The sequence below is a fragment of the Lithobates pipiens genome, unplaced genomic scaffold, assembly GCF_037356315.1.
Source record: "Lithobates pipiens isolate NorthernLeopardFrog02 unplaced genomic scaffold, aLitPip1_a1.2 Scaffold_13, whole genome shotgun sequence".
In the NCBI taxonomy this organism is placed as follows: domain Eukaryota; kingdom Metazoa; phylum Chordata; class Amphibia; order Anura; family Ranidae; genus Lithobates; species Lithobates pipiens.
Window position 1 is genome coordinate 371,551,425 of NW_027507718.1, and position 26,767 is coordinate 371,578,191.

The window sequence follows — 26,767 nt, forward strand, 5'->3', positions numbered from 1 at the left end:
CTGCAGACCATCAGTGTAAAAGTAGCCTTAGGCCCCTTTAACATGATCTGTATGACCCAATCGGACCCTCCATTCACCTCTATGGAGTGGCAGATGTAAACAGACTTGTGTCCGTTTACACCTACCTTCTTCCAATCCGATCTGCTAAAAAAAAGAAAAGTGGATCCGTCCCCTTCCATTTGATCAGATGAGAGGGCCCATAGAGTAGAGTGGGCTGTGTCTGTTTCCGCTTTGCATACGCAGAGTGGACGCAGAACTGTCATCTGCTCATTGTGGCCCGCGACTGGTTACCAAGTCGATTAAGTGGCCCTCGCTCTTCAAAAGGTTGGGCACCCCTGTTCTAAGGTAGCTCGATCACCCTTGAAAAATATAAGCAGCAAGTTAATAACTCTCTAGCATCTACCAAAAACTGAATAAATGTTTTGTGGGACTTGGCCTCTCATGGATTTATTACTAGAAAGAAAACAAAAAACAAAATGAGAAAAAACTAAAATCTCTATTATGTTACAGCAAAGGCAATCTTCAAATGGAACCAACAATGTTTAAAATTCTAACTTGGAATATATTGTACTTTATCATTTTATTTTTTTCTTTACCTTTCATCAAGATATATCCTCAGCTTCTTCCAGTTGAGTGTTCTGGTATAAAATATATATTTTGCTATTTCTTTTGGCGCATCATCTAGGATACCTCTTGATAAAAAATATTCAATGCCCTGAAAAACAAAAAAGAGCTAAGAATAGGTCTGAAGGCACATACAGTACTGTGCAAAAGTTCCAGGCAGGTGCGAAGAAATTTTCTAACATAAGGAGGCTGTCAAAAATATTTATTTAAAATTATTTTTAACAATTTACAAAAAGCAAAGTGAGCCAACTGAAGAAAAATATAAATCAAATCAATACAGGAAGATACTTCTCCATCATGCCATACCATCAGGGAGGCATGCAATTGGCTCCAAATGTATTCTGCAGCAGGATAATAACCCCAAACATACAGCCAATTCCATTAAGAACTATCTTCAGCATAAAGAAGATCAAAGAGTCCTGGAGGTGATAGTTTGCCCCCCACAGAGCATTCTATTAATTTTTCCATGTGGTTAATTGATTTAAAAAAAATAAACTATTAACACTTCTACTGTATTTCTGAAACCAATTTTAAATTACAACATTTTTTCCACACTTGCCAAAAACCTTTATTCAGTACCGTACACGTAAACAAAAAATGGAAAACCTCAATATAAATAAGCTGAACCAGAGTTAGAATGATTAAGTTGCCAATCTTTTCATATTCCAATGTATAGACTAATGACTTCCAATGCTAGCATTAAATAGCAGTCCTGTCCCACTCACTGGGTTTCTAAAACAAATCTGTCACAAGAAAAAAAAAAATGCCGTTAGGGCAAAAAGTTCAGGGATTCACAGGGGTGGTCACACATTAACGCAGCAGCCTCTAAGCTCTGCAATTGTGGCCAAATGCCAGATCATTCTTGGGAGTCAATCTCTGGCACTTACTGGTAGTGCTAAAGCTTGTCCGCCCCTTTCTGTCTCCTGGACATTCCTACTGGCTAATAAGACAGGCCATTGTAGAAATAGAGACGAAAAGGAATGTAAGGAAGGAAGTACACAAGCAGGAACACTACCAAGCTTCACTGGAAAAATGTTTGTATAAAATGGACTAGTTTTTCAAGATTAGGTCCGTCTTGTCATTCATTTAATATGGCCGACAAGGTAGGTTTTGTTTCTTTTAAAAGGAAAACTAGGGTGTATTCCCCTTGTATTTACTGTAAACATTTACTGTAAAAATACATTTTTGCTGTACCTTGCACACTTTCATATATGATTCAGCATCTTGTTGTGACACCAAATTTCCCCAAAACCTTTAAAAAAGGTCATATATCAGAAGCCTAGCGACAAAGTGTGGGCTTAGCTCAGGTGTAGTTTAATTAGTAGGTAGGGCAAAAAAAAAAAAAAAAACACAACATGGCACCCCACGGCAAAGAACTTTCTGAAGAATTGTTGCTCTACATAAAGATGGCCTAGGCCAGGGCTCGACAAAACCCGGGCGCCAGGTCGCATTTGCGACTAGAATTAGCGACCTGGCGCAGCACAGCTTGGGGTATCCTGTCTCCGTGGACACCCCCCCGGCGTGATCGCGTCGGGCCGCGCCGCCGGCGGCCGGTAATTGAGGCCGCGGCTTTGAGGCCTTCTGCGGTCCTATGGTTCCTTCTGGAATCTGGTGCCCTCTTGTGGTGGCCGTTGGCATGACAACCATCAATGCTAATGGAGCTTCCCCTGCCAGCCTATCTCCTTCCTTTTACTTAAAACATTATATATATTTTTTATTCTAACACCCTAGAGAATAAAATGGTAGTCGTTACAATACTGTATCACACCGTATTTGCGTAGCGGACTTACAAGCGCACTTTTTTGGGGAAAATTATTTAATTTAATAAAAAAAAAAAAAAACAGTAAAGATAGCCCAATTTTTTTTTATATTGTGAAAGATAATGTTACGCCGAGTAAATTGATACCCTACGTGTCACACTTCAAAATTGCGCCCACTCATGGAATGACGACAAACTTTTACCCTTTAAAATCTCCATAGGCGACGTTTAAAAAGATTCTACAGGTTGCATGTTTTGAGTTACAGAGAAGGTCTAGGGCTAGAGTTATTGATCTCGCTCTACCGATCAGGGCGATACCTCACATGTGTGGTTTGAACACCGCTTTCATATGCGGACGCTGCTCACATATGCGTTCGCTTCGGCACGCAAGCTTGGCGGGGCAGGGCGCGTTTAAAAAATTATTTTTTTCTTATTTTAACTTTTATTTTTATCTTCCCCTCACTCATCTCCATGTCAGGCCAACGACAGGTCCGGATCGCCGTCACGTCATTCCAAGCAAATTTGTCAAGCCCTGGCCTAGGCTATAAGATGGTCAAGACTCTGAAACTGAGCTGCAGCATGGTGGCCAAGACCATACAGAGGTTTAACAGATTCCACTCAGAACAGGCCTCACCATGGTCGACCAAAGAAGTTGAGTGCACATGCTCAGCGTCATATCCAGAGGTTGTCTTTGGGAAATAGACATTGCTGCAGAGGTTGAAGTGGTGGGTGTGGTCAGCCTGTCAGTGCTCAGACCATATGCCGCACACTGCATAAAATTGGTCTGCATGGCTGTCATCCCAGAAGGAAGTCTCTTCTAAAGATGATGCACAAGAAAGCCCACAAACAGTTTGCTGAAGACAAGCAGACTAAGGACATGGATTACTAGAACCATGTCCTGTGGTCTGATGAATCCAAGATAAACGTATTTGGTTCAGATGGTGTCAAACGTGTGTGTCGTCAATCAGGGAACATGTGCGTCCTGCCTACAGTCAAGCATGGTGGTGGAAGTGTGATGGTCTGGGGATGCATGAGTGCTGCCGTCACTGGCGAGCTATAGTTCATTGACGGAACCATGAATGCCAACATGTACTGCGACATAATAAGGCAGAGCATAATCCCCTCGCTTTGGAGATTAGGCTGCAGGACAGTATTCCAACATGACAACGACCCCAAACACACCTCCAAGACAAGCACTGCCTGAGAGTAAAAGTGATGAACTGACCAAGCATGTCTCCAGACCTACACCCCATGGAACATCTGTGGGGCATCCTCAAATGGAAAGTGGAGGCGCGCAAGGTCTCTAACATCCACCAGCTCCATGATGTCATCATGCAGGAGTGGAAGAGGACTCCAGTGGCAACCTGTGAAGCTCTGGTGAACTCCATGCCCAAGAGGGTTAAGGCAGTGCTGGAAAATAATGGTGGCCACACAAAATATTGACTCTTTGTGCCCAATTTGGACATTTTCACTTAGGGGTGTACGCACTTTTGTTGCCAGTGGTTTAAATATTAATGGCTGTGTGTTGAGTTATTTTGAGGGGACAGCAAATTTACACTGTTATACAAGCTGTACACTCACTACTTTACATTTCTTTAGTGTTGTCACATGAAAAAATATATTAAAATATTTACAAAAATGTGAGGGCTGTACTAAAAAATTAAAACCAGTAGGTAAGTTTTCTGACCTCTATTGTTAACCACTTGCCCTTCTCCCCCCCCCCCCACCCCCCGAAGATTTACCCCTCTTCATGACCAGGCCATTTTTTTAAAATAAGTTCAGAAATAAGGTTATGTATCATAAAAGGGAATGACAAAGGCAAAAAGTATTGAACATATGAAGGGAGGTGCACAAAGGCATGGAAAGCCAAGACACCAGCTGAAATCTATCAGTAATTAGAAAACAATCCTGCCCCTTATCAGTGAAAATTAATATCAATGGGTTCAGTCTCAACTGATGGCATATAAAAAGGTGTCTCATTACCAAGGTGTCACACAAAAAACGTCTCATGATGGGTAAAAGCAAAGAGCTCTCTGAAGGCCTTATTGTTTCAAAGCCTACTGGTGGCATTGGTTACAGAAGGATTTCTAAACTTCTGAATGCTCCAGTGAGCACTGTTGGGGCCATAATCCAGAAGTGGAAAGAACATAATTTCAACATAAACCAGCGATGACCAGGTGTTCCTTGCAAGACTTCTGACAGAAGAGTGAAAAGAATTATCAAAAGAGTTGTCCAGGAGCCAAGGACCACTTGTGGAGAGCTTTAAAAAGACCTGAAATTAGCAAGAGCAATTGTTTCAAAGAAAACAATAAGTAATGCACTCAAATCGCCAAGGCCTGTATGCAAACACACCACCCAAGACTCCATTGCTGAAGAAAAAGCCTGTTTAAAGTTTGCTGCACAACATTTAGACAAGCCTGCAAAATCCCGGAGAATATAGTCTGGTCAGAGGAGACCATAATGTAACTCTTTGGATGCCATAATACACACCATGTTTGGAGGTCAAAAGGCACTGCACATCCCCCAAAAACACCATACCAACAGTAAAGTTTGGAGGTGGGAACATCATGGTGTGGGGCTGTTTTTCATTATACGGTACTGGCAAACTTCATGTCATTGAAGGAAGGATGAATGGAAAACTGTACCAAGACATTCTTGATAAAAATCTGCTGCCATCTACCAGGATGATGATGAAATGAGGGTGGACATTTCAGCAAGACAATGACCCCAAACAAAAAGCCAAGGAAACTCTCAATTGGTTTCAAAGAAAGAAAATACCATATTTATCAACATATAACACACACTTGTGTGTGCTATACGCCAAACCGCTGCCTCGGAGGGTAAAGAGGGACCGAGCGCCTCCAAAATACACACAGAGTCAAGTGTACTGTGTACTCGGCTAGGCTCGGCTCGCAGTCACGCACAGTTCGCCTCCTAGCCTTTACGTTTCACCATTGGGCCGGTGTTGTGTCCATCATAGGAGTCGGGCCAAGGGGCAGGACTGGGAGACGAGCCGAGAGGAGCCGAATACACAGGACATGCGGCTCTGTCTATCTTGGTGGTGCAGGAATTCAAAAAATCACGCTGCAATTTTGGACAAGGCAGATGGACACTGATAAGTCTGCATTGATGGGCATTTAAAATGGAAGTTTTTTTCCTTAAACTTCCCTCCTAAACTTGGAGTGCGTGTTATACGCTGATAAATACGGTGATACCTGCTAAAATGGCTCAGCCAATCACCTGACTTGAATCCAATAGAAAATTGATGGAAAGAACTAAAGATCAGAGTTCATAGAAGAGGCCCAGGGAACCTTCAAGATTTGAAGACTGTGTGGAGGAATGGGCCAAAATTACACGAGCAATGCATGCAACTAGTTTCTCCATTCAGGAGGTGTCTTGAAGCGGTCATTACCAACAAAGGATTTTGTTGGTATTAAATACATTTCAGTAAGCGTGTTCAATGATTTTTTCCCTGTGTCACTCCATTTTATTACACATAACTTTCTGAACCGATTTGTTTTGGTTTCTTTTTACGTATGGACTGCATTGGTTGTTACCAACATGTGATGAACATTTCATGTCAATAGCACCTTTAGAAATATATTTAGCTAGAAAAATGGTGACATGTTCAATACTTATTTTACCAGCTGTATTTATTTTTTACATTTATTTTTTTTACTAGTAACGGCAGTGATCAGCGACTTGTAGTGGGATTTTCATATTGCGGCAGACAAATCGGACACTAACTGACAATTTTTGGGGACCAGTGACATTAACCACTTAAGCCCAGACCATTTTGCTGGCCAAAGACCAGACCACTTTTTGCGAGTTGGCACTGCGTCGATTTAACTGACAATTGCGCGGTTGTGCTATGTGGCTCCCAAACAAAGTTGACGTCCTTTTTTCCCCGCAAATAGAGCTTTCTTTTGGTGCCATTTGATCACCCCTGTGGTTTTTATTTTTTGCGCTATAAACAAAAAAAGAGCAACAATTTTGAAAAAAATATTTTTTTTACACTTTGCTATAATAAATATCCCATATATATATATATATATATATATATATATATATATATATATATATATATATATATATATATATATATATATATATATATATAAATAAATAAAAAAAATTTCCCCTAAGTTTAGGCCGTATTCTTCTACATATTTTTGGTAAAAAAAAAAAAAAAAAACGCAATAAGCTTTTATTGATTAGTTTGCGCAAAAGTTATAGAGTTTACAAAAAAGGGGATAGTTTTATGGCATTTCTATCAATTTATTCCATTTTTTTACCAGTAATGGAGGTGATCAGCGATTTTTATCGTGACTACGACATTATGGCGGACACATTGGACATTTTTGACACATTTTTGGGACCATTGTCATTTATACAGCAATCAGTGCTATACAAATGCACCGATTCCTGTGTAAATGACACTGGCAGTGAAGGGGTTAACCACTAGGTGGCAGTGTTGGGGTTAAGTGTGTCCTGGGACGCGTTTCTAACTGTGCAGGGGCATGGCTGTGTGTGACACATCACTGATCTCTGCTCCCGATCACAGGGAGCAGAGATCAGTGACACTGACTAGGCAGAACGGGGAGATGCTTGTTTACATTAGCATCTCCCTGTTCTTCCTCCCCGTGAGACGATCGCTAGTATCCCAGTGGCGATTGAGTCCGCGGGACCCGCAATCTGACTCACGGAGGTCCGGACCGTCGCTCGTGCGATGGCATGGCGGCAAATTTAAAGGGACGCACAGGTATGCCCATTTGCCTGTCCATGCCATTCTGCTGACATACATCGGCATGCGCCGGTCGGGAATTAGTTAATACAGTGATCAGTGCTAAAAAAAAATTGCACGGTCACCGTACTAATGACACTGGCTGGGAAAGGGTTAACACCAGGAGCAATCAAAGGTTTAAATGTGTTCCTAGCCAGTGCTTGCGTACTGTGGAGGTGGTGTTTTTACTAAGAGAAGGCAAAGATCCGTGTCCCTGCTTTGCAAGAACAAAGGATCAACGCCTTCCCTCTTCACAGAATGGCCACATTGTTCACATAGGCAGATCGTCGCTCTGCGTGTGTATTAGATAAATCAACAGGTGCCAGCGCACATCCCGCTGGGCTCCCACTGTGTGTATGGGAGCCCCAGACTCCGAAGTGTCAGATCACGTACCAGGTAAGTGATCTGGGACAGAGTGGCCACCCTGCCACAGTATAGGTATGGTGGGTGGTACGCAAGTGGTCAATAGAAGCACACAGTATATTTCCTGGAAACGCAATATATCCTAATCTGCCTTATTTATATACAAAATCTTGGTTATGCGATAGCCCTTTTGTAAAGAGGGGACATTACTTCTACAATAAGAGGCTCCATCCTTATTTTCTTCTCACCTAGTTAACATTTTGACTCAAGCTCAGAGAAAAGATCACTCTTTTTTTTCTGTTACGATTCTAATTCACGCATGTTTAATAATGTCTAGGTTGCCCTAAGAATTATATACGACAGTCCTGATGCATCAAAATCCCAGGTCATTTCACTAGGGCCGACACCTCTGGCAGAGACGGACATTATGTTCTAACCAACAATAGCTATAAATGCCAGTTGCAACGTTCTCCAAAGAAGCAAAAATATTACATTTATCATAGTATACATGTAAATTTCCTATTCTTTACATCCTTTTTTTTTCTCATAAGAAAAAGGACAGCTCACCTCATGTGGATTAGCGTTAAAGGTTAGGCTTCCTTCATCCAGTCGCATGTAAAGATTTCGATAAGAAAATCCTGGCGGGTGTCTTTTATTGTATATAGAACAATGTCCCCAAGTGGACTTGCATAATCTAAATAGTAATAGAAGAGTGAAAATCATTTCTATGATCTATCAACTTCATTCATGAAAAACTAGCAATATCACCACTACCTTTAAAGTGTATGTAAACTCTAAAACCTTTTCACAATGGCAAGGACATACATGCATGTATAGGTGTGTATAGGACATTTCTAGACACACAGAAATGTATTTAATAATTTTAAATTGTGCATTTACCGTATATACTCGAGTATAGGCCGACCCGAATATAAGCCGAGGCCCCCAATTTACCCCCAAAAAAACTGGCAAACTTATTGACTCGTGTATAAGCCGAGGGTAAGACATGCCTGTCCATCCCTGTGTGTGTGTCCGTCCATCCCTGTGTGTCCGTCCATCCCTGTGTGTCCGTCCATCCCTGTGTGTCCGTCCATCCATCCGTGTGTGTGTGTGTGTGTGTGTGTGTGTGTGTGTGTGTGTGTGTGTGTGTGTGTGTGTGTGTCCAGCCTACCTGTGTCCTGAGCCTTTGTCCCGAGCCTCCGTCCCGTGCCGAGCCTCCTTGCCTCCGTGCCTCGCCGCCGTGCCTCGCCGCCATGCCATGCCTTGCCTCCGGTCCCGTCCCGTGCCGTGCCGTCCTGTGCCTTGCCTCCGTCCCGTGCCCTCTTCGTTCGTCGGCGCCTCGGCGGCCATTGTAAAATTCAAAAGCTGCGCCGCCGCCTTCGCCTGTGATAGGCGGAACACTGAATTTCCCAGTAGCCTGTGTTCCGCCTATCACGTACATCGTATCATCCTCGTCCGTAGTACGAGGATGATACGAAGTCCGTGATAGGCGGAACACAGGCTGCTGGGAAATTCAGTGTTCCGCCTATCACAGGCGAAGGGGGAGCCGGAGGCGCGGCTTTTGAATCAGAATGGCCGCTGTCTGTCTGCTCGACACGCTGATCGAGCGGGCAGACAGCGATGACTCGAGTATAAGCCGAGGGGGGCACTTTCAGCCTCAAAAAAGAGGCTGAAAATCTCGGCTTATACTCGAGTATATACGGTACCTGTGTTTAGGTGCATTTCATTTAGCCATGTTTAGAGAAAATAGAATTCTGTACGTCCAGGAGAAGAAAATTTTCGCTAGGCATAAAAATGCCTATAAAGTCTGTGTGCATGAACCCCAAAATTAATTCCTTCTTTAGTAAATTTTTGCATTGCTCAGGTTGCCAGCTACTTGATACCTCATTACCTGCCCTACTTTCTAGCGATTCTCGAAGAAATCTACTTTTTACCCAAGTTCTTCATTATAAGCTCTAATGAAGTGGGACTGATGAACCATTAAAATGCATGGACCATTTATGTTACATTTGATGTGATCAATACTATTATACACGATTTATATAGCGCCAACAGTTTATGCATCGCTTTAAAATGTATGGGGGGGGGGGGGGAAACAACACAATTACAGTACAAAAAAAAAAAAAGAAGTACAGGAGGGCCCTGCCCTGATCAATAAAGATTTTAGAAGTACAAAGACCTGGTGGTGCTCCCATCTTTCTGCTATACCAACGGATATGAAGCGCCTTCCAGACCTATTTTTAGAAAGCTGCTTTTTTTTTTTTTTTTTATTTATATAGTAAGGCAAGTCCTCGGTTCGTTTTGTTTTTAAAGCTACCCGTTATACTAAATTTATTAAGCCAGATTTTGTATGGGAAAAAATATATATATAAAATTTAAAAGCTTGTGAATTCAGGTTTTAAAATAAGTGGAAATGTTCCAGAATTGCTGGCAATTATTCCAAACCCCCAAAAGATCAAAGCATACCAGATGATGAAAAAATGTGCTTAGATACTGCAAAGGAAATTAAGTTATATTATTGCCAATAACAAATAGTACAAAATAAAACACACTGTACACGGATAATGCAAACCGCAAGAGAATTAGCATTTTAGTGGATGATCCGATCTAATATAACAGGAGACGTTCCAGATGAGTTATAATAAATGTAAGATGCTAAAACCAACAGTGTTTTGGGTTCACGTCTACAATATGTGTTCTTATAGTCACACTTTATAAACATAACAATAGGTACTGGATGCACTAAAAGGCTAAAACCCATCAAATGTAAAAGTATAGCAGCAGGGACAAATAAGAAACTATGTCAATTTTCCGGTGACCCATTGGAGATTCCCCTTTCATCTGGTCTGACATATCAAATGGTGCCGCCATTGGGGAGATTAACCCAATAAGTATGAATGTATCTATGGCAGGGTCAATAGAGAAAAGCATGTTATATCTGCCTTAAGCCTATAGCCAGATTAGTCCATCTTACTCAATCAGATTGATCAGTTTAGTGTGGCCAGGTGAATTTAAAGTAAGCTCTAATAAGCTTATATAGTAACTACTCTTTTTTTCTCTGATTAAAGACATCTGTCCTGTAGTGACGCAATGGCAACCACGGACACTTGAAGAAAGTTACTGAATTGAAGTTTCTTCAAAAAGAAAAAAAAAACAAAAAAAACAAAAAACAAAAAAAAAAACAAAGAAAGAAAAAAGATTTATGTAAATATATATTTACAAAAAGGTAACATGAAGATTAAACAATACAATTCCCATGATTGTGTACCTTTCAATAAATGCTTCCAGCTTCTACCCAAAATTTAGTAGGCTTCTTCCCAGAGACATTTCTTGAATTCTTATGAATAAATCTAGCATATATCGTGGTATTTAAGCCACATCTGAATCCAATCATTCAGGTTTCACATCAATCACTTCGGTAATCTGAGCACTGGGATAAAATCATAGTGAGCACTTCAGTATTAGTGCTTTTTAGCCTGACATAATTGACCTTTGACGTACACCTCTCAGATATTATATAGGGCTTTTCTGTGTATTTTTAGAATACAGTTTCCCACTGTTCTTACCTATGATCATAGCTCTGATCCTAAATAGCTGCAAACCACAGACCTCTCATGAGAACCTTCTCATCTTAGTTTCCACTAAATCAGTACCCCAACAATTATAGCGAGAGAGAAATACAGGAGGATATTTAAAATGTTAAAACACAGTGGTGATGCATGTCGCCTATAATATATATATATATATATATATATATATATATATATATATATATATATATATATATATACACACACACACACACAGTGGGTATAGAAAAGAATCACCTCCCTTTAAAATAATCACGTTTTGATGATTTGCAGTCTGAAATTGAGACAAAGGTCGTTTTTGCTTTTTGCTTGCGGCTGTGTTTACTCAGTGCAACTTCTAACATTCAAGTAAAAGATATAACTCTAACATGTCAGAAAAGTAAAAAATAATCAAAAATCAAAAACATAAAATCACCAAGTTGGAAAAAAGGATCACCCCCCCCCCTCCTAAAAATGACTTGTAAACTCAATCAGGTATAGCTAGCCACCTTCTCAATTGCACACAAAGTCATTTGACTTTCAACTGTGATAGCTGTGGTCATTTTGATTAGCTCAGCATGAGAAGAGCTTTCCTGGAGCATTTCAGTCCCTGATAGTGCAACTGAAGCAATCAATTATGCGTGGCAAGGCACTGCCAACAGATCTCTGAGATAAAGTTGTGGACAGGCACAAGTCAGGAGATGGATACAAAAAAACATTCAAAAGCTTTATCAATGACTAGAAGCACACTGAAGTTCATTAGTACCCCTTCACGCCTAAGGCTAAAACAAATGTAAATGTCTAAGCACAATTTTGCAACTCTGACATGTGTCAGGACAAATTGGGCTCTCTTTTGGTGGCATGTTTTTTTTTTTTTTTTTTGCATCAAAAGGAAAAGTAGCCCAAAATAGTAAAATTGTTTTTTATTTCTTTTTTTAAATTTAGCTGTATCATTCTTGCTATTATCACAATTTACCACCAAACAACCCAAAATAAATTCTCCTGCTCCTTACGATTGCAGTGATACACGGATTTACAAAAAATCCTGCCTAAAAACACACTGACACCAACTTTAAAATTATGCTGACTGTGACCTTTGACCCCAATCAAAACACTAACCCTGGCAAACCTTGATCTTGTTATTTTTTTCTTTATTTTTCTTAGATTTTTTTTTTCCCACACACTTTGGTTTGTTTACATTTTTCTCTCCTCGAAAGAGACAGATACAAAGCATCTTTCTCTTCATTCAAAAGAGGACGTAAAAACAGGGGCAGGCTTGCAGTGACTGATCACTATGATAGCCAATCAGAGGCTATCATAGTGATTAGATGACCCAGAACTGAAAGTCCCGGTCAATAGAGAACCCATGTGCTGGGAGTGGTTTCCCAGCACAAAGGGAGATACGTATATAAGCGGCCCCATGGAAAAAACAAAACAAACAAAGAAAACACTTCTGTGAAGCCACATATACAAGTGGAGCAAAAAAGTATTTAGTCAGCCACCAATTGTGCAAGTTCTCCCACTTAAAAAGATGAGAGAGGCCTGTAATTGTCAAAGATATACCTCAACTATGAGAGACAAAATGTGGAAACAAATCCAGACAATCACATTGTCTGATTTTTGAAAGAATTTATTTGCAAATTATGGTGGGAAATAAGTATTTTGTCAATATCAAAAGTTCATCTCAATACTTTGTTATATATCCTTTGTTAGCAATGACAGATGTCAAATGTTTTCTGTAAGTCTTCACAAGGTTGTCACACACTGTTGCTGGTATGTTGGCCCATTCCTCCATGCAGATCTCCTCTAGAGCAGTGATGTTTTGGGGCTGTCGCTGGGCAACAGGGACTTTCAACTCCATCCAAAAGTTTTCTATGGGGTTGAGATCTGGAGACTGGCTAGGCCCCTCCAGGACCTTGAAATGCTTCTTATGAAGCCACTCCTTCGTTGCCTGGGCGGTGTGTTTGGGATCATTGTCATGCTGAAAGACCCAGCCACGTCAGACCTACCGCTCGCTCCAGAGACTAATGCTGCCAAGGTAGTGTGGAGGAGGAGGAGGGAAGGAGAAGCCGAGCGTTGAGGTGCCGAAACGAGGGGACGCTGTGAAGCTGTGACACCACCAAAGCGAGAGTAACGGTACATTCGGTTGACCGAACGGCGCAACAGTGGAGATATGTGGAGGTCGCCACAGGAAGCTCTCCCATAGAGGAACACCGATCCCCACGTAAGAAACCCTGTGAGAGAGGGAATCAAAGCGAAGGGAGGGATTGAGCGATACCCCCCCCCCCCCCGGTGGAAGAGACGTAAGACCTGAAGGTATGACTAGGAAAAGGGGGGTGGAGGAGGCGACCACACATAATGGATCACAAACATTACGTAGTTCCAAAGATAAGGCTGGCCACTCGACCGGGCTGACAGGCGTTGCTGCTGCTGCCGCCGCTTCTAAACTGGAGCGATATGCCCATACGCCTAATCAGACCCCAAACCAAACACCTAAAAAGAACGTGCAAGTCGGAGAGGGGCGGCCGCAGAGTACTGCAGCCGTGCAAACGGTCGGAAGGAAAAGCCAGGGCTTGACGACCGAAATAGAGCCGACAAGTTCAAATAAAGCAATATGTGTGGCAGTCCGGTCGGACACTACGGGTGTAATGGGTGGAATATCGGAAGCACAAGCGTCCGTGAGTAATCTCTCCTTGGAGAGGGGGACTGGACGGGACACTGAGATAAGTACAGAAGGAGAAATTTGGGCAAAAGGTAAAGAACCATCACTAAAAGAAATTCTTTCTGCGGTGAATACATGTAAATTATCATTGGATGATGTATCAGACCAATTAAAGCAGATAAGAGAAGATGGGATAAATCTTAAAAATGAAGTACAGAAAACTGCGGCCCGTATATCAGATATGGAGGAGAGAGTCAGCCAGGTGGAGGATGATGTACTACCGCTGAAACAGGAGATGCAAATGATGAAGGGCCAGTTAAATTTGTGTATGGCTAAAATGGACAATATGGAAAATATTATACGCAGGAAAAATATCAGAGTTTTAGGTGTCCCGGAGAAAAGTGAAGGCAATAATCTTGCTGAATTTATGGAAATATGGATAAAGGATAAAGTAGGGAGTGAGAAGCTATCAAGATTTTTTGCAATTGAAAGGGCGTATAGAATTCCGTTTAGGATGGTGGAAGGAAGAAGTCATCCTAGACCCATAATCATCCAATTGCTGTCCTATAGAGATAAAGTTGTTATCCTTCAAAGAGCAAGAGAACTGCGTAACTTTGAATATAATGGGATAAAGATTTCATTGTATCCGGATTTTTCCCCAGAGCTGCAAGGACAGAGAGCCAAGTTTATAGAGTGCAAAAAGAAATTGCAGAGTCTTAAAGTGAACTATGCATTGCTTTATCCGGCAAAGTTGAGGGTATCAGCATTTGGGGAAAACACATTTTTTAATAGTCCAGAAGAAGTTAAGTCGTGGTTGGAGGAAAATAAATGTCTGCTGCAACAGAGGGGAATGCTGTAATATGAAAATAGAAAGAAAATGGACATTTTTTTTTCCTTTTTCTGGACTAAGAGGGAATGCCCCCATATTGCTCTGTTTGTCTCCCTCCCTCTCTTCCTCCCCCCTTCCCTCTTTTTTTTTTTTCTCGGCAGTAATGTGGACTATTTTTTGTTATAGAAATAAGAGTTATGGGAGTGGGTGGGTAGGGCGAGTAGGTGGGGAGGATATATCACCCTGGGAGGTAAAAACGGTCATGTTGGAAGCCCCTTAGAAGGGCCCCAAGTGGGGCATGGGAGGGTTGGGGAGGGGAAAGAAAAAAGGGATGGGGAGTATGAATGGATGAATGATAGCGAGAGAAAGGAGGTTGAAAGGATAGGAAAGGATATGAAAGGATATTAGGTAGGCATGGTAAAGGATTATTAATTGCACAAAAAAAAAAAATATATATATATTTAAGTATAAAGTTGATGGGTGAAATTGCATTGAATACGGTGGTCAGGGAAAAAGGGCACAAGAAAATGAAATTAAGAGAGGCACAAGGAAATAATATTGTTCAATTTATATAAAATGTGTGTAAAATGTGCATAAGAAATATGGTAAATTTGAGATATAAAATATGTGTGGGATTAAAATTTTGGAGCACAGGGGAAAAAGAAAAAAGCAAGGGGGAGATCACGTGTGAAAACACAGAGAAAGCACGTAGAATGGAGAATAAAAGTATGATATTGTGATTCAGGTTTTAAATATGGGAGTAAGCAGTAAGGTAGGGAACTTCACTAAAAAGGTTAAAATTTGTTCTTGGAATATACGGGGGGTGAAGGAACAGCTGAAGAGACGTGCGTTATTTTCCATGGGGAATATGGGTAATTATGGGATGCTCTGTTTGCAGGAGACCCACCTGGACCGTGATACAATCAGTGTGCTAAGACACAGAAAATACAGGATACAATATCATTCTACATACACTTCCTACTCAAGGGGAGTGAGTGTCTTAATAGATCCTGGGTCGGGCCTAACCTGCAGGCAGAGCATCGTAGATGTTAAAGGGAGATATGTGTTCCTTTTTTGTGGTATAGAAGATAGAGTATGTGTGATTGCAACTGTGTATATCCCACCACCATTTAATGCAGAAATATTATATGAACTGCTGAAGTTTATAAAGGATAAGCCTGGAATCCCAGTCATAATAGCAGGGGACTTCAATATGATAATGGATCAAAAAATAGATAGGTTCCCACAGAAGGTCGGTAGTAGGGAGGGACCTAATGGGTTGTTATTTCAATTCTGTGAAGAAACGGGTTTTGTGGATATATGGAGAAGGTGGAACCCCTTAAAAAAACAGTATTCTTGTCACTCTAAGACGTACTCCACCTTGTCCAGGATCGATATGGTGCTGTGTAATGAAGAGGCGCTGGGGATGGTGGAGAAAGTGGAGTACGAGCCAAGGGGAATTTCGGACCACTCACCGGTAATGTTTTTAATGACAATAGGGAGAGGATGTAGTAGAAGGGAATGGAAGATAAACCCATTTTGGTTAGAACTAATGGATAACATGGAGGGGGTAAAAGAAAATCTAAAAGAATTTTTGAGCATAAATGTGGGATCTACGTCCCTGGGAATAATGTGGGATACCTTGAAAGCCTTCTTAAGGGGGGAACTAATAAAAAAGATATCGCGGGAGTGCGCATGCGCGAGGCTTCCAAGATGGCCGCGATCATCTAAAGCCCCGCTGCCTCGCGGAACGACGGAACCCCTACCGCACGACACGGCTACCCTTCCGCTTCCCGAGCTATAGGGACGGACTCCCGAAGAGTTGGGGCACATTACCGAATGACCGGTGGACTGGCTAAACGCAATCTGGGCCCGCTGTTCGCTTCATTGGACGTGTGGGAGAAATCCAAGATGGCCACCGCAGCACAGCTCCTATCTCAGGATCACAGATCCGCAGGCACAGTGGATTTCAGGTCAGATACAGACTTTCCTCCTCTCCACGCCACCCCAGGCAACCCCAGGGGTCTCCCCAAGGAAGCCACACCGTCCCCGGCCTCCACGGTTTCGCTGCTGGAACGCACCCTCCAGGAGTTCTCCCCCTCCCCAGCGGGGACTTACAGGGCTACTCAGGCCGCCATGGCCTCCCATGAGGCTGCTCATGCAGACCCAGTCTCCCACATGGATGCCCTATTTGGCAAATTTTCTGAACTATTAGAAAGGGGCCTATCCCAAACTGCCTTGCAAATCACGGGGGAATTGAAAGCTGACTTTATTAACCTAGGCTCCCGGATCGAAACGATCGAACATAAAATGGAGGATACCATAGCCAGATCCATTCAAAACTCCAGGCACATTTATTCAGTACAGGAGCAATTAGACCTAGCCATGGCCCGTATCGATGACCTCGAAAATAGGTCACGCAGATATAACATCAGAATTCGCGGGCTTCCAGAATCAATAACTGATGTGTCCAGGGCGGTGCAAGACCTCATTCAACAGCTAATCCCTGACATCCCAGCTACTAAGCTTGAACTTGACCGGGTCCATAGAACCCTCGGCCCCCCTAGGAAGGATGGCACTCCGCGCGATGTTCTGGCCAAGCCACATCACTTTTCGGTGAAAGAAGAAGTTATGAAGAGAGCCAGATCCCTGCAACACGTCACATACCAGGGCCACCAGGTTCAGATCTTTGCGGACCTCTCCCCCTCCACTATACAGAGACGGAGAGCTCTGAAACCCCTCTTTCTTGCAATGTCGCAAAAAGACATAAAATACAAATGGGCATTCCCATTTGCGGTCAGGTTCACGGACAAAGGGAAGTCTTTTGCTTTCTCCACTTTCCCCGAGGGGGAAAAGCTCCTCACCAGGCTGAAAATCATTTCTCAAGAAGCTGATATGGACACTTCTAACCCTAGCCAAAGCTCCAACAAACGGCCCACTCCTAACAGCCCACAATCCCCGTTGTGGACCTCCGGAAGAGCCAAGAAGGTCAAGGATAATGCACCCACCTGAGCAACATTCAGACCCCTTTTCAGACTCTCCATTCTGTGACTGACCGTCCGAGGTCCTGGAGAGGGCCGGAGGACTGCTCCCCAAACGTTGAAAGTTTGGCCCTCCACCCTTTTTTGCCCTCCCCTTGCCTAGGACTTGTGCTACCCTTTTCCCCATTGCCTGCAATATCCCGGGACGCTATGCAGTACTTCGTCCATCTACTGGACTGCCCGTAACCCCTCATATTATTTGTGCCCCCTCGAAATGGGCCCTAGGGCTGCTTTGAGGACCCTTCAGGGGGCTGTATTCCCCAGCACCCTCCCTGGATATACCATCCTACCTTTTGCCTAATGACCAGCATTCATTGTTTAGCCCCAGTGTCTTCTAATCATTATGTTTAGTCGTGCCTTAAGTTTTTTTTTTCTTTTTTTTTCTTATTGCTGCTTATCTTCTAATGTTATTTAATGTTGATCTAACAGTTCGGGTAGTTACCCGACTAGGGGTCTCCAGTTCCGCGAGGGACCACATGTGTAACTCTCCCTCCCTCGGCCTTTCCCAGGCGCCAGAGGGTCGGGACTTCTGACCTTATGGGTCAGTTGTCTACATTGTTCTTTCTAGGGATTTCGGGGGGTGTCTCCTGCCCTGATCTCCTCTTTCTCTTCTCAGGAACGCTTTCTTTCCTTGCCCTTTCTCCCCCTCTCTCCCCCCTTGATGGTAAGCTACCCCTGTTGAATGTTTACGTGACACTACTTTTTTTCTCCTCAGGTTTGGCTGAGTTAACCCAGTCGGCATGGTATCCTGGGAAACAACCACGGGCCACCGATCCCAACGCTCTTACCGAGAACCCCGCTATGGATTGGGTAAGTGAGGTCGCTTTCAGAAGCTGGGCTCCCCCTCTGCTCCATGGCTGATCTACAGGCTGTTAGGCTTAAGATAGCCACCCATAACATTCAGGGTCTTAAATCCCCCATCAAACGGAGAAAAGCCCTTGATTACTACAAATCCCTGAAACTAGATATAATTCTACTTCAGGAAACGCACCTTCCTATCCGGTATAGTCCCAAGTTCCTACATGCCCACTTCCCTCAGTTCTACTTAGCCAACGCGGAATCCAAGACCAGGGGGGTGGCCATTTTGATTGCTAAAACATGCAAATTCAATAAAAGTTTTGAAAAAGCGGATCCGGAGGGCAGGTTTTTACTTGTAAAGGGCACGGTGGGGGACCAACTTTACTCCTTGGTCTCCTACTACTCCCCGAACACGGGTCAGGCCAAATTCTTCGAATCCCTGTTACGCACCTTAGCGCCTCTTTTAGAGGGAACGGTTATTGTCGGAGGGGACTCTAACGTCGCCTTTGATCAAGGACTTGATAAATCCTCCCCCTCACATTCCCGCTTAACCAGGCCCACGAAGGCAAGCCTACGGATCGCCAAATTGCTTCACGCTCATGGTTTATCCGATGTCTGGCGGGAATTAAACCCCACAAAGAGAGACTACACTCACTTCTCAGCGCCACACCAATCATATGCACGGATAGACCACATACTTGTCCCCTCCTCGCTCCTTCCCAGGATGCTCAAAGCCTCCATCACTGACACAGTGATCTCGGATCACTCGCTGGTAATTGTGACGGCCCTAGGGGGTTCGAGTGGGAGACATCCCAGGCATTGGAGGTTAAATGAATCTCTCCTTTCAGAGCCATCACGAGTTATGGATCTCGACAAAGCACTGCAGGAATATTTCTCTATTAATGCGACTCCTGATGTCTCCCCCGAAACCCTGTGGGCGGCGCACAAAGCGTTTATTAGGGGAAAACTCATGCAATTAGGTTCTCAAATAAAACGGGAAAGGCAATCAACCATCCTGAAGCTAGAAGAGGAATACTCTAAACTCAGAGCTCTTCACAAAAAGGACCCCCTCCGCACCCCCACCTCCATACTAGACAAGACTCGCTTAGAACTCAATCTCGCCCTCACCACGAAAGCAGAAAAATCGGTTAGGTGGTCTGGCCACAAGTTTTACTCACAGGCGGACAAAATAGGCACACTCCTGGCTAATAGACTCTCCCCTAGAACCAAGCTAAGCACCCTCCCTCGGATCAGAAGCGCAGGACACCCGCCCACGTCTAATCCGGTCACAGTTCTGAATGCCTTTCAGAACTTTTACACCTCTCTCTACAGTAGCCCCCCACCTCCCAAGGATAACCTCCTTCCAAAGTTCTTGGAGGGACTCCCCATCCCTGCCTTATCGGATGTTCACAAACAAGTCATGGAAGGCCCCTTCCAGGTAGAGGAGATACTGGGAGTCATAAAGGATCTTAAAAAAAGCTCCGCCCCTGGACCCGACGGTCTTTCGATCCCTTACTATAAAGCCTTTGCCAACACGCTAGCCCCGCACCTGGCCAATCTCGGTAATCATAAAGCTAATGGAGGCCCCCTGGATCCCCACCTTAACACGGCGTATATCACGGTCATCCCCAAACCTGGCAAGAACTTGGAAGATGTCAGCAACTACAGACCGATTTCCCTTATTAATAATGACCTCAAAATTCTCACGAAAGTTATGGCCAATAGGCTAGCCTCCTTCATCGGACGCTACGTCCACAAGGACCAAGTTGGTTTTATCCCCGGCAGACAGGGACCTGATCAAATTCAGAGGGCGATCGATATTATATCCATTCTGCAGTCTAATTGGGAAGGGGGACCCAAACAATCTGGCTTCCTCCTTTCCTTAGATATTCAGAAGGCTTTCGACTCGGTCTCATGGCAGTACATCTTCCAGCTCTTTGACAGGTGGGGATTTGGGGCTCGTTTCCTGGGCTTATTACGGGCCTTATACTCCCAGCCGAGGGCCCAAATTCGAATGCAGGGATACCTCTCCGCTCCAATTCCCATCACCAGGGGGACCAGACAGGGGTGCCCCCTATCCCCCCTCATATTTGCAATAGCCATTGAAACACTGGCGATCGCAGTCCGCCACAACATAGACATTGGAGGTGTCCAGTGCGGTAGTCAAACGCACAAGTGCGGACTCTTCGCGGACGACATACTGTTATTCCTCACTTCCCCCCTCACAACCCTGCCCAACTTATCCCGGGTACTAGACGACTTTGCCAAGGTCTCAGGCTTGCGGGTTAATTACTCCAAGTCTGTGGCTTTGAATGTTTCTCTTCCCACCCACCAAGTCCTCTCACTCAAACAATCCTTTCCGTTCCAATGGAGTGACACTGCCATCCAATACTTGGGTATCTCCCTTACACCTAAAATAGAGATGTTGTATGCCCACAATTACCCCAAATTATACAGACAGCTGGAAACTGATCTCTCCTCATGGTCTAAACACGAACTATCCTGGCTTGGCCGGATTAACTCCATAAAAATGACCCTTCTCCCCAAAATCCTCTACTATTTTAGAGCCCTCCCAATACCAGTGCGGAAGGACCACCTATGCTCTCTGCAAAGCAAAATACTGAAATATATTTGGGGTAATAAGGGGTACCGTCTACCGCAAAACACGCTCTTCCTGCACAGACGCAGGGGGGGGCTGGGCTTACCTAACCTTCACAAATACTACCTTGCAGCTCGCCTAGCCCAACTATCCTCGATTTACTCCAATTATGAGAAACCGGATTGGCAGTCCATAGAACGCTGTTCCGTACCCTCTTTTACACTAGATTTTCTATTGTGGTGCCCGCCCAAAGCTAGGCCGCCCATCATGTCCCCATCCCTATCTCACTCCTGCGCCCTATGGGACGGTCTTCGCAAAGAGCCTTCCCTAGTCTCCACTTTAAGACCCCTTGCTCACATGTTCCGTAATCACGACTTCCCCCCTGGTCTGGACATTGAGGCCTTCAGATGGTGGTTGGACAAGGGACTTTACCGGATAGGTCACTTTTTCAATTCAAGGGGCCCGATTTCCCTGGCTTATTGTATTGAACACTTAGAGCTACCAGACTCAGAGAGGTTCCGCTTCCAACAAATATCTCACTTCTTGAACTCACTTTGGAAAAACAAACCCCTTCCTCCTCCCTTTACTGAATATGAAGCCTGGTGTGGTAGGATCGAGGAGCAGAGGGGTGGTATTTCAGTGATCTATGCGGCTCTCACTTCCCCAACGGGCAAATCCCCCTATATGACGGCATGGGAATCTGATCTCCAGACCTCTGGCAGTCTTGAAACCTGGCAGCTGGCCCTAGCCAGATCCTTTCGTGGGATCCAAAACACCTCACTAATGGAGGCTAGCATCAAATTGATAACCAGGTGGTACCTCACTCCAGTCAGGCTAGCCAAAATATACCCCACGGCTAACCCCTTATGTTTTAGGGGGTGCCAACTTCGTGGCTCCATGATCCACATCTGGTGGGAATGCCCTAGGCTTCGATCGTTCTGGACTAAAATCTTTAACTTGATTTACTTAGTCACAGGCTGCCGGGTTCCGAGAACTCCAGAGGTTGCGTTACTCAATGCCCCTGTTCCTTTGCTGTCTGGTAACACTCAGAAACTAACTTATTTTATCCTATTAGGAGCCAAAATTGCGATTGCCTCCGCATGGAAGCAACCCAGACCCTCCTTCCTCGCAGTTAAGAGGAAGATATCGTGGATAATGTCCCAAGAAAAACTGTCAGGTATTCTGTCAGATACCACACCTAAATTCCGAAAGGTGTGGGACCCTTGGGCCCGTTACATGGGAATCTCTCTGCTGCCTGGGGTACCCCCAGGCTCTCCCCTAGTGACCAGACCTCACCCCTAAAGCGCCCCCTCTTACATTGAATGCTAAACATTCTCACGCTATAACCTTACACCCTTTTAGGACATAGCTTACATCCCCTTACCCCTCTGTCCTACTCTTCTCCTCCTCTCTTCTTTCCTCTGTCCTTCTAGACGTTCTAAGTTTTTGGTTTGCTCAACAGAGCTGTAATTGACAGGTTCACCGTACAGTCCAATTTAACGTTGCGGTGCCCACTGCGGACGGTCCATCAACTTCTTTGTCCCTCTGAGAGGGGGGGGCCTGGGAGGATACTCCCCCATCCTGGCACAGCAAGTTCCCTATTAGGGGTGTCGGGATGGGGGCTCCTGGGTTCTACCCCTAACGGTTCTATTGGGTGGGCTCTCCCTGAGGGGTCACCATTTGTTTACCTCTCTTTTTGTTTAGCCCCTCGCTGAGGAGGGGCATGCCGACTGTACCCTTTTGATATTGTCTGTTTTTCACTAATGTCTCCTGTTTTCATTACTTACATTGTGTCAGCGGGCCCTCCCTGCTGCAGATTGTTTATATTCTGGTATATGTATGTAAGTGCCTTTATCGTAAAATAAAATCTTTTGAAAGTAAAAAAAAGATATCGCAGATTAAGAAGAATGGGTTAGCAAAGGAAATAGAAGCAAAAGAAAGGGTAAGGAGGTCAGAAGAGAGGTATATAAGGGCCCCCTCAGAAGAAAGTTCCAAGGAATGGGAGAAAAATCAGGTAGAATATAAAAGACTTATATGGGAGAAAGAAGAGAAGAAAAGGCAGTTCCAGAGGCAGTCCTTCTTTGGCGAAGGGGAACAAGTGGGGAGGGTATTGTCAATGATTGCTAAATCAAATAGTTCGTCCCCAATAATACCGGCGATATTGGACAGGGAGGGAGTTATGAGGAAGTCAACACCTGAAATAGTGGAAGAGTTTAGAAAATATTATGAGGAACTATATAAAGTTTCAAACTCTGAAGTAGAGGGGGGAGATGCAGGAATTTTTTGGGAAAAAAACATTACCCAGGCTGTCGGAGGAAGATAGGGAGGGCTTGGAAGCGCCATTGACCCTGGAGGAGCTGCAAAAAGTAACAGCAGAAATGACAAATCAGAAAGCACCAGGTCCGGATGGGGAGATACTTTTACCGGCTCTCCTACAGGTGTTCAATGGCGCTTTTGAAGCGGGACAGTTGCCGCAATCAATGATGGAGGCCACAGTGGTGGTCCTAGCAAAAGAAGGGAAAAACCAATTGGAGACCGCATCATATAGACCTATATCGTTACTGTGTTCGGATGTTAAAATTTTGGCAAAAGTACTTGCAACAAGAGTAAAAAACATAATACCAAAACTAATACATCAGGACCAAACTGGGTTTATCCCAGGGCGGTCCACAAATATGAATGTGAGACGCACCTATTTAAACATTCAGATTCCTTCAGAAAACAAAGGGAATAGAGCAGTTATGTCCTTAGATGCAAAAAAAGCCTTCGATAGTGTGGAGTGGCATTATTTGAGGAGGGTGTTGGCGGAATTTCAATTTGGTCCGAGATTTATGCAATGGATAAGAGTACTGTATACAGGTCCTAGGGCGAAAGTGAGAATAAATGGGGAATGTTCAGAGGGGTTCCATTTGGAGAGGGGGACAAGACAGGGGTGCCCTTTGTCGCCCCTGCTTTTCGCCCTCTCGATGGAGCCTCTGGCTATAGCCTTGAGAGAGGCGCAGGATATCCGGGGGTTTAAAAGAGGGAACGAAGAGGAAAAGGTTGCTTTGTATGCAGACGATGTATTGCTGTTATTAGGGGACACGGGGCCCTCATTGGTGGCGGCAATGACCCTGATAAAAGAATTCGGGTATTTCTCTGGACTTGAAATTAACTGGGAAAAATCTGCCCTCCTACCAGTGGATCCCCTCGATACCCCACTGCCAGTACAGGTATCCCAAATAGAAACAGTTAAACAAATAAAGTACTTGGGAGTGAATATGACGGCAGACCCAAGGCAGTATATAGCAGGGAATTTAGTTCCACTTATGTCAAAATTAAAACGTAAAATTAGAATATGGAAGAACCTTCCCTTGTCAGTAGCCGGTAGGTGCAACTTAATTAAGATGGTGTGGATGCCTCAAATATTATATGTTATACAAAACTCACCGGTTTGGATTCCAAAATATTGGTTTAAAAAAATGGAAAGTTTGTTTAGAGAGGTGATATGGAAGAACAGTGTGGCAAGAATTAGCTTACAAGTACTACAGAGACCAAGGGAAATGGGTGGGATGGCACTACCTAATATGAGATACTACTTTCTGGCTGCCCAATTACAGTATATGAGGGGAGGTAACCTGGTGGCAGTGACAGGAAGGGGGGGTGGACCCCTGGGGAGGGATACTCCACATAATACGGTCGCGGAAGCCGTGGAAGCCGACTCATTTAGGACCAGCTGCCCCACAGTCCAACTGATGGTAAAGTGTTGGGAGGAGGTAAAAGTAATATTGGGGTACAGAGGATATACAGAATTCTCACCAATATGGGAAAATAAAAACTTAGAGGAAATTAAGAAAATGGGGAGATTAGTAGAATGGGATCGGAGGGGCATACACTTCTTAGTACAACTATATAAGGACGGGAGACTGAAAACATTTCAGGAACTAAGGGATGAATATGGGTTACCGGCTTATTACCTCCTTAATTATATACAAATTAAACATGCGTTAGAGGCACAATTTAGAAACAGGAAGTTGGAATGGAGTAAGATGCCTGCACTTAGGAGAATCATAAGCTATAATATATCGAAAGGAGGTATTTCTGAGATCTATAGGTATCTAAAGGGAACAGAACAAGAAGGGGTAATAGAGGAGAAAAAAAAGGCAAAATGGGAAAGAGAGGTGGGCCCAATATCGGTAGAACAGTGGGAAAAGGTTCTGGCATTGGGGGCGAAAGTTTCCTTATCTCCATCAAATAGTATATCTCAAATGTATTTAATCCATAGGGTATATTACACTCCTCTTAAATTGTTTAGATTTGGGAGTAGACAGGATGCAGAATGCCAAAGGTGTGGGGACCGAAGAGGAGATTTAATACATATGATTTGGCGATGCCCAAGATTATATAGATATTGGGTAGGAATAATAGGGAAAATTAATAAAGTGTTTGGGTTATCATTGGAAGTAGAAGCTAAAATCTGTATAATGGGATTGATAGAAGAAGAGGAGGTACGAAGGGATATCCACACAGCGGTCATTAGATGCCTTTTTCAGGGGAGGAAATTAATTGCGTTTAAATGGCAGAGGAGGGAAGCGCCTACAGTAAAGGAATGGATGGAAAGGGTGAAAGATAATATAAAAAAGGAGGAATACATATATAGGAAAAGAGGTAATTATGGGAAGTTTGTTAAAATATGGGGAAAGTGGGGTGAGCAATGAGAAAGGGTGAGTAAGTTGCAAGAGTGATGGATGAAGGAGGGAATGAATGAGAGGTGGGGAGGGGGATGGGAGAAGGGAATGAGTAATTTGTTTAAGTTTGATGTTATTTAAAATTTACTTTTGTATAAATTGTGAATTGAATATTATTGGCGGAGGGAATGGGAGGGGGAGAGGGTTGATAGGGGGAGGGAGGATGGGAGGGGGGGATAAGGGAAATTTGTTTGTAAGGGGAATTATTGTATGTGATTACTTTGTGGCAATATTTGTAAATTTGAATATAAAGCAAATAAAATAAAAAAATTTAAAGATTAAAAAAAGAAAGACCCAGCCACGTTTCATCTTCAATGCACTTGCTGATGGGAGGAGGTTTGCACTCAAAATCTCATGATACATGGCCCCATTCTTTCATGTACATAGATCAGTTGCCTTTGCAGAGAAACAGCCCCAAAGCATGATGTTGCCACCCCCATGCTTCACAGTAGGTATGGTGTTCTTTGGTTGCAACTCAGCATTCTCTCTCCTCCAAACACAACGAGTTGTGTTTCTACCAAACAGTTCTACTTTGGTTTCATCTGACCATATGACATTCTACCAATCCTCTTCTGGCTCATCCAAATGCTCTGACGGGCCCGGACATGTACTGGCTTAAGCAGGGGAACAAGTCTGGGACTGCAGGATCGGAGTCCCTGGTGGTGTACTGTGTTACTGATGGTAGCCTTTGTTACGTTGGTCCCAGCTCTCTGCAGGTCATTCACTAGGTCCCCCCCCCCCCCGTGTGGTTCTGGGATTCTCTCAGTTTTTGTGATAATTTTGACCCCACACAGTGAGATCTTGCGTGGAGTCCCAGATCGGGGGAGATTATCAGTGTTCTTGTAGGGCTTCCAATTTCTAATTATTACTCCCACAGTTGATTTCTTAACACCAAGCTGCTTGCCTATTGCAGATTCAGTCTTCCCAGCCTGGTGCAGGGCTACAATTTTGTTTCTGCTGTCCTTCAACAGCTCTTTGGTCTTCACCATAGTGGAGTTTGGAGTGTGACTGTT

The 26,767-nt window shown here is 43.8% G+C and overlaps 1 protein-coding gene across 2 annotated transcripts in view; it reads right to left on the bottom strand.

Annotated features, from left to right (window-relative positions):
* FBXO8 (F-box protein 8) overlaps nucleotides 1-26,767 on the bottom strand; it is a 91,058-nt gene that overhangs the window by 15,985 nt on the left and 48,306 nt on the right. For both annotated transcript variants that reach the window (XM_077477217.1, XM_077477216.1), the window contains 2 exons: nucleotides 8,097-8,223; nucleotides 597-715 (listed from right to left, as the gene is read on the bottom strand). In XM_077477217.1, the coding sequence (XP_077333343.1) occupies nucleotides 597-715; nucleotides 8,097-8,223 (246 nt within the window). The remainder of the gene's footprint in view (nucleotides 1-596; nucleotides 716-8,096; nucleotides 8,224-26,767) is intronic.